Genomic DNA, 14,751 nt, shown 5'->3' with positions numbered 1-14,751 from the left:
CTACTGCAGCCCTCAGATATATCTACTGCAGCCCTCAGATATACCTACTGCAGCCCTCAGATATATCTACTGCAGCCCTCAGATATACATACTGCAGCCCTCAGATATACATACTGCAGCCCTCAGATATATTTACTGCAGCCCTCAGATATATCTGCTGCAGCCCTCAGATCCCCAAAGCACACACATCCCTGGGTCGCTCATCTTTTCAGTTCGCTGCAGCTGGCGACTGGAACGAGCTGCAACAAACACTCAAACTGGACAGTTTTATCTCCACCTCTTCATTCAAAGACTCAATCATGGACACTCTTACTGACAGTTGTGGCTGCTTTGCATGATGTATTGTTGTCTCTACCTTCTTGCCCTTTGTGCTGTTGTCGGTAGCTAATAATGTTTGTACCATGTTTTGTGCCGCTATGTTGTCGTGTGTTGCTGCCTTGCTATGTTGTTTTAGGTCTCTCTTTATGTAGTGTTGTCTCTCTTGTTGTGATGTGTGTTTTGTCCTATATTTATATTGTATTTATCTTTAATCCCAGGCCCCCGTCCCCACAGGAGGCCTTTTGGTAGGCCGTTATTGTAAAGAATTTGTTCTTAACTTACTTGCCTAGTTAAATAAAGGGTTAAATAAAAACATGTTACCTGATGTAGAATAGAGTTCCATGTAGTCATGGCTCTATGTAGTACTGTGGAATAGAGTTCCATGTAGTCATGGCTCTATGTAGTACTGTGGAATAGAGTTCCATGTAGTCATGGCTCTATGTAGTACTGTGGAATAGAGTTCCATGTAGTCATGTCTCTATGTAGTACTGTGGAATAGAGTTCCATGTAGTCATGGCTCTGTGTAGTACTGTGGAATAGAGTTCCATGTAGTCATGGCTCTATGTAGTACTGTGGAATAGAGTTCCATATAGTCATGGCTCTATGTAGTACTGTGGAATAGAGTTCCATGTAGTCATGGCTCTATGTAGTACTGTGGAATAGAGTTCCATGTAGTCATGGCTCTATGTAGTACTGTGGAATAGAGTTCCATGTAGTCATGGCTCTATGTAGTACTGTGGAATAGAGTTCCATGTAGTCATGGCTCTATGTAGTACTGTGGAATAGAGTTCCATGTAGTCATGGCTCTATGTAGTACTGTGGAATAGAGTTCCATGTAGTCATGGCTCTGTGTAGTACTGTGGAATAGAGTTCCATGTAGTCATGGCTCTGTGTAGTACTGTGGAATAGAGTTCCATGTAGTCATGGCTCTATGTAGTACTGTGTGCCTCCCATAGTCTGTTCTGGACTTGGGGACTGTGAAGAGACCTCTGGTGGTATGTCTTGTGGGGTATGCATGGGTGTCTGAGCTGTGTGTTTAGACAGACAGCTTGATGCATTCAACCTCTCACAAATACAAGTATTGATGAAGTCAAACTCTCCTCCGCTTTGAGTCAGGAGAGATTGACATGCATATTATTAACGGTATCTCTCTGTGTACATCCAAAGGCCAACTGTGCCTTCCCTGTTCTGAGCCAATTGTAATTTTCCAAAGTCCCTCTTTGTGGCTCCTGACCACACTACTGAACAGTAGTCCAGGTGCAACAAAACTAGATCCTGTACGACCTGCCTTGTTGATAGTGCTGTTAAGAAGGTAGAAACTAGGGCCTGTAGGACCTGCCTTGTTGATAGTGTTGTTAAGAAGGTAGAAACTAGGGCCTGTAGGACCTGCCTTGTTGATAGTGTTGTTAAGAAGGTAGAAACTAGGGCCTGTAGGACCTGCCTTGTTGATAGTGTTGTTAAGAAGTCAGAGCAGCACTTTATTATGGACAGACTTCTCCCCATCTTAGCTACTGTTGTATCAATATGTTTTGACCATGACAGTTTACAATCCAGGGTTTCTCCAGGCAGTTTAGTCACCTCAAGTTGCTAAATTTCCACATTATTCATTACAAGATTTAGGTTGAGGTTCAGGGTTTAGTGAGTGTTTTGTCCCAAATGCAATGCTTTTAGTTTTAGAAATATTTATTCCTCGCCACCCACTCTGAAGCTAACTGCAGCTCTTTGTTAAGTGTTGCAGTCATTTCAGTCGCTGTAGTAGTTGATGTGTAGTGTTGAGTCATCCGCATACATAGACATTCTGGCTGTACTCAAAGTCAGTGGCATGTCATTAGTAAAAAATAAATTAAAAGCAAAGGGCCTAAACAGCTACCCTGGGGAATTCCTGATTCTACCTGGATTATGTTGGCACGGTTTCCATTAAAGAACCCCCTCTGTGTTCTGTTAGACAGGTAACTCTTTATCCACATTATAGCAGGGGGTGTAAAGCCATAACACATACGTTTTTCCAGCAGCAGACTATGATCGATAATGTCAAACGCCGACATTGAAGTCTAACAAAATAGCCCCCCACAATCGTTTTACCATCAAGAATGAATTACAACAACAAAGGATGTAAGAAACAAACTTTCACATTTCGTGGGAAGGGGGAAAACAAATTTGAATAAATGTGGATTTTGACACTTTTATGTAGGTGTCATAACCAGCCATAAAATAACACTGTACATTGTCACATAAGGTGTAAATATATGGGTCACGACAGCGCTATGTCAGCTGTTATGACATGGTTATGAATGTGTCATAATGTGTTGTGACACTGGGTGTCAAGGAAAGCGTTAGCGAAAAAGGGTAAGACAGCATCTATGTACGATTTACTAAATAGAGTCATGAAGGTCCTGTTTACATGGTCTCCAGTGCTCTGTAGCTCTTCCAGTGGTAGAAGGAGAGAGAGGGGGAGACTGGGAGGGGGGGGGGATGGTGATTGTGGGGCTTACAGCCCTGCCGTTCAAGCCCAGGCAGTCTGGCCACCCCACACAGAGCAACACCAGGTCTGTCCACTCTCTCCTGTGATGTCCATCTGTGGTGTGAGAGCTGCCAGGTCCCGTACTGAGCCAGTCACGCCTCCCCACTCCCATCTCTCCAGCAGGCTGTGCCAGCTCTGCGGACGCCCACCACCATCTACTATAGCCATTACAACCATTTTATACACACCATGCCTTACTGTTACTGTCAGTAAAGTCCTGCTGCTATTACTGTGATATACATTAATGAGTCCCTGTTAAAGAAACACAATAAAGTGAAGTACATGTGAGTGATACCTCCCCTCCTCCTTCTCTCCTCTCTTCCTTATCTCCCTTCTCTCTCCTCCTTTTCTCTCCTCTCTTCCTTATCTCCCTTCTCTCTCCTCCTTTTCTCTCCTCTCTTCCTTATCTCCCTTCTCTCTCCTCCTTTTCTCTCCTCTCTTCCTTATCTCCCTTCTCTCCTCCTTTTCTCTCCTCTCTTCCTTATCTCCCTTCTCTCTCCTCCTTCTCTCTCCTCTTCCTTATCTGCCTTCTCTCTCCTCCTCTCTCCTCTCTTCCTCATCTCCCTTCTCTCTCCTCCTTTTCTCTCCTCTCTTCCTTATCTCCCTTCTCTCTCCTCCTTTTCTCTCCTCTCTTCCTTATCTCCCTTCTCTCTCCTCCTTTTCTCTCCTTTCTTCCTTCTATATCCCTTCTTCTCTCTCCTCCTGTTCTCTCCCGTTCTCCTCTTCTCCTCTCCTTATTCCCTCCCTCTCTCACAGAGACTGGCTAACTCCAAAGCCCACACCTCCAGGTTCATCAGTGCCAACCTGCCCTGCAATAAGTTCAAGAACCGGCTGGTGAATATCATGCCCTTCGAGTCGACACGCGTGTGCCTGCAGCCTATCAGAGGAGTGGAGGGGTCTGACTACATCAACGCCAGCTGCATCGATGGATACAGGTAAGAGAGAGAGAGAGAGAGAGAGTGTGTGTGTGTGTGTGTGTGTGTGTGTGTGTGGTCTGACTACATCAACGCCAGCTGCATCGATGGATACAGGTAAGAGACAGAGAGAGAGAGAGAGTGTGTGTGTGTGTGTGTGTGTGTGTGTGTGTGTGTGTGTGTGTGTGTGTGTGTGTGTGTGTGTGTGTGTGTGTGTGTGTGTGTGTGTGTGTGTGTGTGTGTGGTCTGACTACATCATAGGCGGTTTACAGGTTACGAGGAGAAGCAGCAAGCGAATGTGTGAATTGATTTAGGAATCATTATAGACACGGGGAGAATCCCATTTGCGTTGCCTTGATTCCCTGCGCCCTCTCTCCTTAGAGGGGAGGGACCCTTTGACCTTCTCATCCAATGGGTTTTGAGAAGGACGCGAGGAATAAAGGAAATGCTGTAGAGATTGTCTCACTGTCTATAGGCCAGCTGGGTCAGACTAGGGTGGGCCAAAACCTTCTCCTTCTGTCAGCTGCTTCTTCACACACTGTGTGGCCCTCCAGGACTGGATCAGTCCAATCAATGTGTCCATCCATCCTGAGTCGTCTCTGCTTCAGACATCCCTGGGTGTTGATTAACCACTCCGTGTTGAAACTAAGACCTGTGCTGACGTGACCTGTTAGCTTATAAGGCTACGCGCCTTCCTGAGAGGACAGCGATTAAATGTGGCCTTACACAGTGGAGTGAGGGAGGAGAGAGAGAGAGAGATGGAGAGGAGAGAGGAGAAGAGAGTGAGAGATGGAGAAGAGAGTGAGAGATGGAGAAGAGAGAGAGAGATGGAGAGGAGAGAGAGAGATGGAGAGGAGAGAGAGATGGAGAGGAGAGAGAGATGGAGGACGAGAGAGAGAGATGGAGAGAGAGATGGAGAGGAGAGAGAGATAGATGGAGGAGGAGAGAAGAGAAGGGGAGAGGAGATGGAGGAGGGATAGATGGAGGAGAGAAGAGGAGGAGAGAAATGGAGAGAGAGAGAGATGGAGGAGGAGAGAAGAGGAGAGAGATGGAGGAGAAAAGAGGAGGGGAGAAAGAGAGAAACTTTACCACACAGCGTTTCTCTCCTCTACATTCATCCCATAAACGTTAACACACAGCTTTTCTCTCCTCTACATTCATCCCATAAACTTTACCACACAGCGTTTCTCTCCTCTACATTCATCCCATAAACGTTAACACACAGCTTTTCTCTCCTCTACATTCATCCCATAAACTTTACCACACAGCGTTTCTCTCCTCTACATTCATCCCATAAACGTTAACACACAGCTTTTCTCTCCTCTACATTCATCCCATAAACATTAACACACAGCGTTTCTCTCCTCTACATTCATCCCATAAACATTAACACACAGCTTTTCTCTCCTCTACATTCATCCCATAAACTTTACCACACAGCGTTTCTCTCCTCTACATTCATCCCATAAACGTTAACACACAGCTTTTCTCTCATCCCATTAAGTGTTAATGACAACTGTTCCCCAGAGACCCAGACTGCTTTGTCACTATGTAAATACCTTAATGCCAACCGCTCCCATTAACAGCATGGTGTGTGTGTGTTTGTTAATGAAGCATTTTCCAGATGGATAGTTTCTCTCTCCCTGTCTGCTATTCCTTGAGTCTTCAGCTGCTCAGCACAGGGACCTGCAGTTGTCATTGTTGTTGTTGTTATTGTTGTTGTTAATGTTGTTGTTATTGTTGTTGTTAATGTTGTTGTTGTTAATGTTGTTGTTATTGTTGTTTTTAATGTTGTTGTTATTGTTGTTGTTAATGTTGTTGTTATTGTTGTTGTGAATGTTGTTGTTATTGTTGTTGTTGTCGTTGATGTTGTTATTGTTGTTTTTGTTGTTATTGTTGTGTGCTGCAGCAGTATTTTGTAATTAAGCCTCGTTTTAACCAGGCGGAAATAGAAACTCAACCAAGCGCCTCTCGTGTTTCTCGAACTGAGCCAAGCAGGAAAAGACTAGAGCCCGACCAATATTATTGGCTGATATTAGCCTTTCACCTAAATATTTGTATCGGTATATATTCCACAGATAAAACGCCGATATTATATACAGAGAATAAACAAAAATATCTGCTCATTTGTGGTGATTTATCCTTGTTTTTTTTTAGGATAACATTGTCTTAATGAACAGCTAGCTTGTGCTTGGTTTCTGTAGGATAACATTTTAGATAATGATCAGGGAAGTCATCTCATAGTGTAGAAGTCTGTCTGTCTGTCTGTCTGTCTGTCTGTCTGTCTGTCTGCCTGTCTGTCTGTCTGTCTGTCTGTCTGTCCTCTCTCCCCCTCTCCTCTGTCGATCTTTTCCTTTATTTGTGTGAGGAGTGGGGCCCAGAGCATCACTCTAATGTCATGGTTACACATTATTGCCGAGCCTGTAGCACCTTCATTAGTTGTTCACCCGTGGCTCTCTCTCTCTCTCTCTCTCTCTCTCTCTCTCTCTCATTCTGTTCTGCATGTCACTCTACTGCCACCTATAGCCAGTCAGCAGAACTTGTCAGTTGAGTCAATTGTGTGTTTTCTCTAAGTGTGTCCTGATGTCCTCTCTCCAGACAACAGAAAGGGTATCTGGCCACCCAGGGCCCTCTGGCTGAAACCACTGAAGACTTCTGGAGGATGCTGTGGGAACATAACTCTACCATAGTAGTGATGCTCACCAAACTCAGAGAGATGGGACGGGTAAGATGAACACACATACAGTAGACAACCACACACACACACCCACCCTGTTCTAACCCTGGTTGTCTATCCCCCTACAGGAGAAGTGTCATCAGTACTGGCCAGCAGAGCGCTCAGCCAGGTACCAGTACTTTGTAGTGGACCCCATGGCTGAGTACAACATGCCACAGTACATCCTCCGAGAGTTCAAAGTCACCGACGCCAGGGTGAGTGTGTCAACCTGTGAGATAGATCACATCCCTGGGGATGTCCTGAGACAGGAAGAATGCAATACATTCGTAACAGGTTTCACAACACACCGCGTGCCCTCAGGCCCCTTACTCTACTACCACATATCTACAGTACTAAGTCTATGTGTACCAATTTGTAAGTCGCTCTGGATAAGAGCGTCTGCCAAATGACTTAAATGTAAATGTAAATGTACGTGTGTGTATAGTGCGCATGTTATCATATGTGTGTGTATGTGCCTGTGCCTATGTGTGTGTGTCATGGCTCTATGTCGTACTGTGGAATAGAGTTCCATGTAGTCATGGCTCTATGTCGTACTGTGGAATAGAGTTCCATGTAGTCATGGTTCTATGTAGTACTGTGGAATAGAGTTCCATGTAGTCATGGCTCTATGTAGTACTGTGGAATAGAGTTCCATGTAGTCATGGCTCTATGTAGTACTGTGGAATAGAGTTCCATGTAGTCATGGCTCTATGTAGTACTGTGGAATAGAGTTCCATGTAGTCATGGCTCTGTGTAGTACTGTGGAGAGTTCCATGAGTTCCATGTAGTCATGGCTCCTCATGGCTCTATGTAGTACTGTGGAATAGAGTTCCATGTAGTCATGGCTCTGTGGAATAGAGTTCCATGTAGTACTGTGGAATAGAGTTCCATGTAGTCATGGCTCTATGTAGTACTGTGGAATAGAGTTCCATGTAGTCATGGCTCTATGTAGTACTGTGGAATAGAGTTCCATGTAGTCATGGCTCTAGAGTTCCATGTAGTACTGTGGAATAGAGTTCCATGTAGTCATGGCTCTATGTAGTACTGTGGAATAGAGTTCCATGTAGTCATGGCTCTATGTAGTACTGTGGAATAGAGTTCCATGTAGTCATGGCTCTATGTAGTACTGTGGAATAGAGTTCCATGTAGTCATGGCTCTATGTAGTACTGTGGAATAGAGTTCCATGTAGTCATGGCTCTATGTAGTACTGTGGAATAGAGTTCCATGTAGTCATGGCTCTATGTAGTACTGTGGAATAGAGTTCCATGTAGTCATGGCTCTGTGCAGTACTGTGGAATCCATGTAGTTCCATGTGTGGAATAGAGTTCCATGTCATGGCTCTATGTAGTACTGTGGAATAGAGTTCCATGTAGTCATGGCTCTATGTAGTACTGTGGAATAGAGTTCCATGTAGTCATGGCTCTATGTAGTACTGTGGAATAGAGTTCATGTAGTCATGGCTCTATGTAGTACTGTGGAATGAGTTCCATGTAGTCATGGCTCTATGTAGTACTGTGGAATAGAGTTCCATGCTCTATGGCACATGGTTCCATGTAGTCTGGTGTAGTACTGTGGAATAGAGTTCCATGTAGTCATGGCTCTACTGTGGAATAGAGTTCCATGTAGTCTGCTCTATGTAGTACTGTGGAATAGAGTTCCATGTAGTCATGGCTCTATGTAGTACTGTTCATGAACTTGGAGTTCCATGTAGTCATGGCTCTGTAGTACTGTGGAATAGAGTTCCATGTAGTCATGGGTGGTACTGTGGAATAGAGTTCCATGTAGTCATGGGGGTATGGAATAGAGTTCCATGTAGTCATGCTCTATGTAGTACTGTGGAATAGAGTTCCATGTAGTCATGGCTCTATGTAGTACTGTGGAAAGAGTTCCATGTAGTCATGGCTCACTGTGAATAGAGTTCCATGTAGTCATGTCTGTGGAATAGAGTTCCATGTAGTCATGGCTCTGTGTAGTACAGAGTTCCATGTAGTCATGGTCTCTCTTCTACTTTGAGCCAGGAGAGATTGACATGCATATTATTAATGTTTGCTCTCTGTGTACATCCAAGGACCAGCCAGTGCTGCCCTGTTCTGAGCCAAATTCAATTTTCCTAAGTCCCTCTTTGTGGCTCCTGACCACATGACTGGTTCCATGTAGTCATGGCTCGTACTGTCCGTCTCCCGTCTGTTCTAACATACTCTCCTCCTATTGGTTCCCTCTAAACAGACAGCTCAGTGTATTCAACATGCTCTAACATACTCTCCTCCTATTGGTTTGCCCTCATCCGGACCACCGCTGTTCTGAGCCAAACATACTCTCCTCCTGATTGGTTCCCTCTCGACTACCGCTCTAACATACTCTCCTCTATTGGTTCCCTTGGTTAACCTTCTCCTGATTGGTTACCGCTCTAACATACTCTCCTCCTATTGGTTCCCTCTCGACTACCGCTCTAACATACTCTCCTCCTATTGGTTCTCTCTCGACTACCGCTCTAACATACTCTCCTCCTATTGGTTCCCTCTCGGCTACCGCTCTAACATACTCTCCTCCTATTGGTTCCCTTAGGATGGCCAATCCAGGACGATCCGCCAATTCCAGTTCACTGATTGGCCAGAACAAGGAGTGCCAAAAACCGGGGAAGGATTCATCGATTTCATTGGCCAAGTGCATAAAACCAAGGAGCAGTTTGGACAGGACGGACCAATCACTGTTCACTGCAGGTAATGAGACTTGGCTGAAAAGCCAGAAATTCCACAGAACAAATAGTAATTATACAATGAATGACTGGTGTTTTTCTATTGGGTAAATTAAAACAAGAATCACTAGGCACCATTTGGTACCATGCAGTTGGTGTAAAGTAAGTACCTGGAAGTAGGATGGTAGGTTTGGGCGGTATACCTTATACCAGGGTATTAGGGAATAGTCATGGGGATGATTGTTGTTTTGTTTTTCAATACCGTCAAAAAAACAATTCCTTTGAGGTTTTTCACTAAATTTGAATATTTGTAGCTACTTTTTAAGTAAATGACCTACAGTCAAATTAGAGATAAAGCAGATCATCTTCTTCACCTGTCAGAATATTTTACATTATGAGGTTTACGGTAGTTCCCCAGAACAGGAGAAAGAGGAAGCTGGTGAGTCTGTCGTGTGGCGGACAGGAAGTGATGAAGTTACACTTGTATTACAATTCACTACTAAAATGTTTGTCATCAGATATATTATCTTTCGACCAGAAGTCAAAGAGCCCTGGATTAGTTATTTTTTTCTCTTCTGTTTCCTGCTTCCTGCTAGCATTTTGTTTCTCCTTCCCCCCTCTGCTCCGTCTACCCATGCTGCTCTTCCTCCTCTGTTCCTCCCCCCTCTGTTCTGTCTACTCATGCTGCTCTTCCTCCTCTGTTCCTCCCCCCTCTGCTCTGTCTACCCATGCTGCTCTTCCTCCTCCGTTCCTCCCCCTCTGCTCCGTCTACCCATGCTGCTCTTCCTCCTCTGTTCCTCCCCCCTCTGTTCTGTCTACCCATGCTGCTCTTCCTCCTCCCTTCTTCCCCCCTCTGTTCTGTCTACCCATGCTGCTCTTCTTCCTCCGTTCTTCCCCCCTCTGCTCTGTCTACCCATGCTGCTCTTCCTCCTCCATTCTTCCCCCCTCTGCTCTGTCTACCCATGCTGCTCTTCCTCCTCCATTCTTCCCCCCTCTGTTCTGTCTACCCATGCTGCTCTTCCTCCTCCGTTCTTCCCCCCTCTGCTCTGTCTACCCATGCTGCTCTTCCTCCTCCGTTCTTACCCCCTCTGCTCTGTCTACCCATGCTGCTCTTCCTCCTCCGTTCTTCCCCCTCTGTTCTGTCTACCCATGCTGCTCTTCCTCCTCCGTTCTTCCCCCTCTGTTCTGTCTACCCATGCTGCTCTTCCTCCTCCGTTCTTCCCCCCTCTGCTCTGTCTACCCATGCTGCTCTTCTTCCTCCGTTCTTCCCCCCTCTGTTCTGTCTACCCATGCTGCTCTTCTTCCTCCGTTCTTCCCCCCTCTGCTCTGTCTACCCATGCTGCTCTTCCTCCTCCGTTCTTCCCCCCTCTGCTCTGTCTACCCATGCTGCTCTTCTTCCTCCGTTCTTCACCCCTCTGCTCTGTCTACCCATGCTACTTTTCCTTGCATCACAACGTTGTTTATTTGCACAATTTCTCTCGTTCACTTTCTCTTGTAAAATGTCCATACTCACCAAAAATGACATCTGGTAGCTACTAGATATATTTGTATAACTTTATGAGCAGTAATTTGCCTGTCTTTTGCAATTCGTTTATGTTAATTATCGCTCGTTAGCATTGAGCTAACATCGCCTATGTGATTTCGCTATTACTTGTGCTCATTTTCTTAGCATTCTAGTAATAGACGTCCAATGGGCTTTTAGCGTCCTCTTGTTGTGTTATGCCGGTAATACCGGAGATCCCGGGATGGCAGAAGAGCGGTATGACAATGTGGATACCGCCCAAGCCTATAGGATACTGTGCACACTGTATAAGGTGTGTGTTCCTCCTCTTCCTCAGTGCCGGGGTGGGCAGGACAGGGGTCTTCATCACTCTGAGTATCGTGTTGGAGAGGATGAGGTACGAAGGGGTGGTGGACCTCTTCCAGACCGTCAAGACGTTACGCACCCAGAGACCTGCCATGGTGCAGACAGAGGTATGGACGAATATACTGTAACTGTTGCTGTCTTCCGTTGTCGGAGAGTGGAATGGAGGGAAATGCTTCTCAACAACGAATCAAAAGGCTTCATGACTCTTGCAGCACCTTGTCAATAGAAACGATTCCTAGCAGTAATATAAGGCTGCATCTCAGATAGATATGAACTGAGGGCCTCCCGGGTGGCGCAGTGGTTAAGGGCACTGTACTGCAGCGCCAGCTGTGCCACCAGAGACTCCGGCCGCGACCGGGAGGTCCGTGGGCCGACGCACAATTGGCCTAGCGTCGTCCGGGTTAGGGAGGGTCTGGCCGGTAGGGATATCCTTGTCTCATCGCCGCCCAGCGACTCCTGTGGCGGGCCGGGCGCAGTGCGCGCTAACCAAGGTTGCCAGGTGCACGGTGTTTCCTCCGACACATTGGTGCGGCTGGCTTCCGGGTTGGATGCGCGCTGTGTTAAGAAGCAGTGCGGCTTGGTTGGTTGGATTGCGTATCGGAGGACGCGTGACTTTCAACCTTCGTCTCTGCCGAGCCCATACGGGAGTTGTAGCGATGAGACAAGATAGTAGCTACTACAACAATTGGATACCACGAAATTGGGGAGAAAGGGGGGGGAGAATGATGACTGACTGTGTTTTCTCTCTCTAGGACCAGTATCAGCTGTGCTACAGAGCAGCTTTGGAGTACCTGGGGAGTTTTGACCACTATGCAACGTAACCACTCTGAGCTGAGCAGCCTCTGGCATGGCCCATCTCAGCCACCGTACTTGTATCAACCCATCTGACCTGACCCTGCCATTGCTACCCTATCACAGGGGAGGAGGGAGGTGCCACTGTCACCTAGCGACGGGTTCAACCAATCCCAGAGGTCTACTACTCGGATTTACAACAAACAAACAAAAAACACACAAAAAAAAACACCCTAAAGATGCTTTACAAAACAAACAACAAACAATACCATGACGACGACAGCGTTTCATATGGGAGCAAGCGACAGTTCTGACTGAGTTTCTGTTCTCCTTTCTTACTTTATTATTATGAAATATCGTTATGAATAATGTTCTTATTATTATTTAGTTAATCATTTTTTATTTTTTTTAAATAATTGTTTTAATACCATCAGACATGTATTTTGTCTTAATGGCCTAACTGGGGCACAGCATTTTAGTTTTTCCACCTTAATTGGTATGTTTATTTTAGTTTAAAAAAAAAATGTTGTATGTTATTTTAGGGACCTGTATTTTCTACTTCCTAGACGTTAATACAGGAGAACCACTGTTTGTTCTCTGAAGCTGCTGACAGTTTTGACTTTTATCAAGATTTTTATTGTTTATTATCTATTTTTTTTGTGTGTCTTTTTCGTTTTAAAACGGAGCAAGATTAACTAAGATAATACGCCTTTTCACTTTGCTGTTTCTTTTTAAAAACGTAGGGGGGAAAATGACAAAATTATTCACAAGCATACACCAACCGCCGCGATACAGGTACTATATAAACCACACTAGCTAGCGAAAAACGTGACATCAACTAACGACAACTAAATCAGCATTGTACAGAAACTCAAAGAGCACATGATGATTTCAACAACAGAGAGAAGCCTTGAAGGCATTGAGGCCTTCAATAACCAGAGAATGCATCTGGAGACGAACGGACGAACAGACTTTTATACCCAACGAGGAGTTGAACTTGAAAATCAACTCCTGAATCTCTGTATGAATCATATTGTGTCCCCTCTAAGCCCCTCCTCTTTCCTTGGTTCCCAGCGAGCTGATTGGTCAGTCCGCTGCCTGGGGGTTGGAACATAGGGACTGCAGGAGCAGCTCCCCGTGGTGGTGGAGAGAGGAGTAGCAGCCATTAACCCTGGCCCCCCTGTACAGAATACTACGATTACTACCGGCAGGACAGAGACACACAAACCCTCTGCATCCTCCAACCGACCTGCTATTATTTTATACAGAAATAGAAATGATGACTATATGTACAATTATACATAGATATATACTGCAGCTTCAAACTATATTGTTAAAATAATTCACTCTCTTTACTTACCGGCATAGAGGAAATTAAAGAGATAAAGGGAAAGAGAGAGAGATGGAGAGAGAGAGAAAGTTAGTGTCTGTATTTACTTGATTACCATAGCAACCTGACAGCCAGACAGAGTTGAGATCAGTGTTCCATTTTTCAATCTAGTCATTTTTCAGGGAGTGAATTCAATTCGTGAATCGAAATTCATTCATTTAGTTGTAATTCGATTAAGTTAGCTGTAATCGACTTCATTGAAACTGGACTTGACCCTAACCTTGCTGAAAGACAGAGAGCAGGTTATCGTTCTGTTAAAGAGAGTGAGAGAGGTGTAGATGTGTAGTTCTGTTAAAGAGAACAGCATAACCCCAACTGAGGACCACTCCCCAGCCTCCGGCCGGGCCAACCGCCACCACGCCACACAAGCACATCTTTACCCACAAGGCCGCAGGGCACGACGATCCCCAAGCCTAACAGGACTGAGTCTGACATGCTGGCTGGAATAAACCACAATGTTCATTTATACCTTGTGAATGCTTAGTGCTGTAGGGGTTTGATCTGTTGTATACGCAGTCTGTTTTCTATTTGTTGATAAAGAACTGGAATTTAAAAAAAATATATATGTTGCTGGGGGAAAAAAAACTCGAATAAAGTTGAATAATTGTTGTTTTTTTTTGGTGGGGAAAAATTCCTTTTGTTTGTGATGTTTTTTGTCTCCCTCTCATTAAATAATGATTTGCCCTAATTGCTATTGTGACAGATATGACTTCTATTTCACAGGAAATGGCAATACTGTGATCACTCACAATAGGGTCGTTCCACATCAAAACGCACAAGAAACAGCATTTCAACAGCCCGCCAGCTCAGAATGTTCTGGAATCGTTTCTGTCGTCAGTAACAGATATACAGGACGATTAGCATTACGGGGAAACATTATTTTGGTTGAAATATGATATGATCTCTTAGAAATTAAGCTAATTTGATTGCATCCAAAAAGCAAAATCAGGACACACTGGAATTGTGTGGTTTCACCATGACCTAAATCCTAATGGTTTTCTACCCAAAGTTGTAAAGGAAATGATCTATTTAATAAACACATGAGAACATCAAAATTAATTGTGGCGGTATAGCAGGAACAATGGCGTTGATTTAAAGGGGCTGTGCAGTCAAAAAGTAGATTTTTCTGTGTTTTATAGACACGCTGAGCGTACAAAACATTAAGAACACCTTCCTCATATTGAGTTGTCCATATTTCCCCCAATGCTTCCCACATGTGTGTCAAGTAGCCTAGATGTCCTTTGGGTGGTGGACCATGCTTGATGAACACAGGAAACTGTTGAGGGTGGGAAAAGCACAGCAGTGTTGCAGTTCTTGACACAAACCGATGCACCTGGCACCTACTACCCCGTTCAAAGGCACATGAGTCTCCTGTCTCGCCCCTTCACCCTCTGGTCCACAGACACTATCCATGGCAAAATCCTCCTTTAACCACACACATACATAGTACATACATAGTACATACATACATACATAGTACATACATAGTACATACATAGTACATACATACATACATACATACATACATACATACATA

The 14,751-nt window shown here is 44.8% G+C and overlaps 1 protein-coding gene across 1 annotated transcript in view; it reads left to right on the top strand.

Moving 5' to 3' along the window:
- The window catches only part of LOC135509245 (receptor-type tyrosine-protein phosphatase F-like), a 626,176-nt gene extending 612,274 nt beyond the window's left edge, over positions 1-13,902 (top strand). Inside the window, 6 exon segments of the mRNA XM_064929741.1 lie at positions 3,596-3,774; positions 6,352-6,478; positions 6,559-6,684; positions 9,036-9,190; positions 11,004-11,139; positions 11,785-13,902. Coding sequence (XP_064785813.1) covers positions 3,596-3,774; positions 6,352-6,478; positions 6,559-6,684; positions 9,036-9,190; positions 11,004-11,139; positions 11,785-11,853 — 792 coding nt within the window. The 3' untranslated portion in view covers positions 11,854-13,902.
- Positions 13,903-14,751: the final 849 nt, after the last annotated feature.

This window comes from Oncorhynchus masou, chromosome 3 (assembly GCF_036934945.1).
Source record: "Oncorhynchus masou masou isolate Uvic2021 chromosome 3, UVic_Omas_1.1, whole genome shotgun sequence".
In the NCBI taxonomy this organism is placed as follows: Eukaryota; Metazoa; Chordata; class Actinopteri; order Salmoniformes; family Salmonidae; genus Oncorhynchus; species Oncorhynchus masou.
The sequence above is the reverse complement of the archived record's forward strand: the minus strand, read 5'-3'. Positions and strand labels throughout refer to the sequence as shown.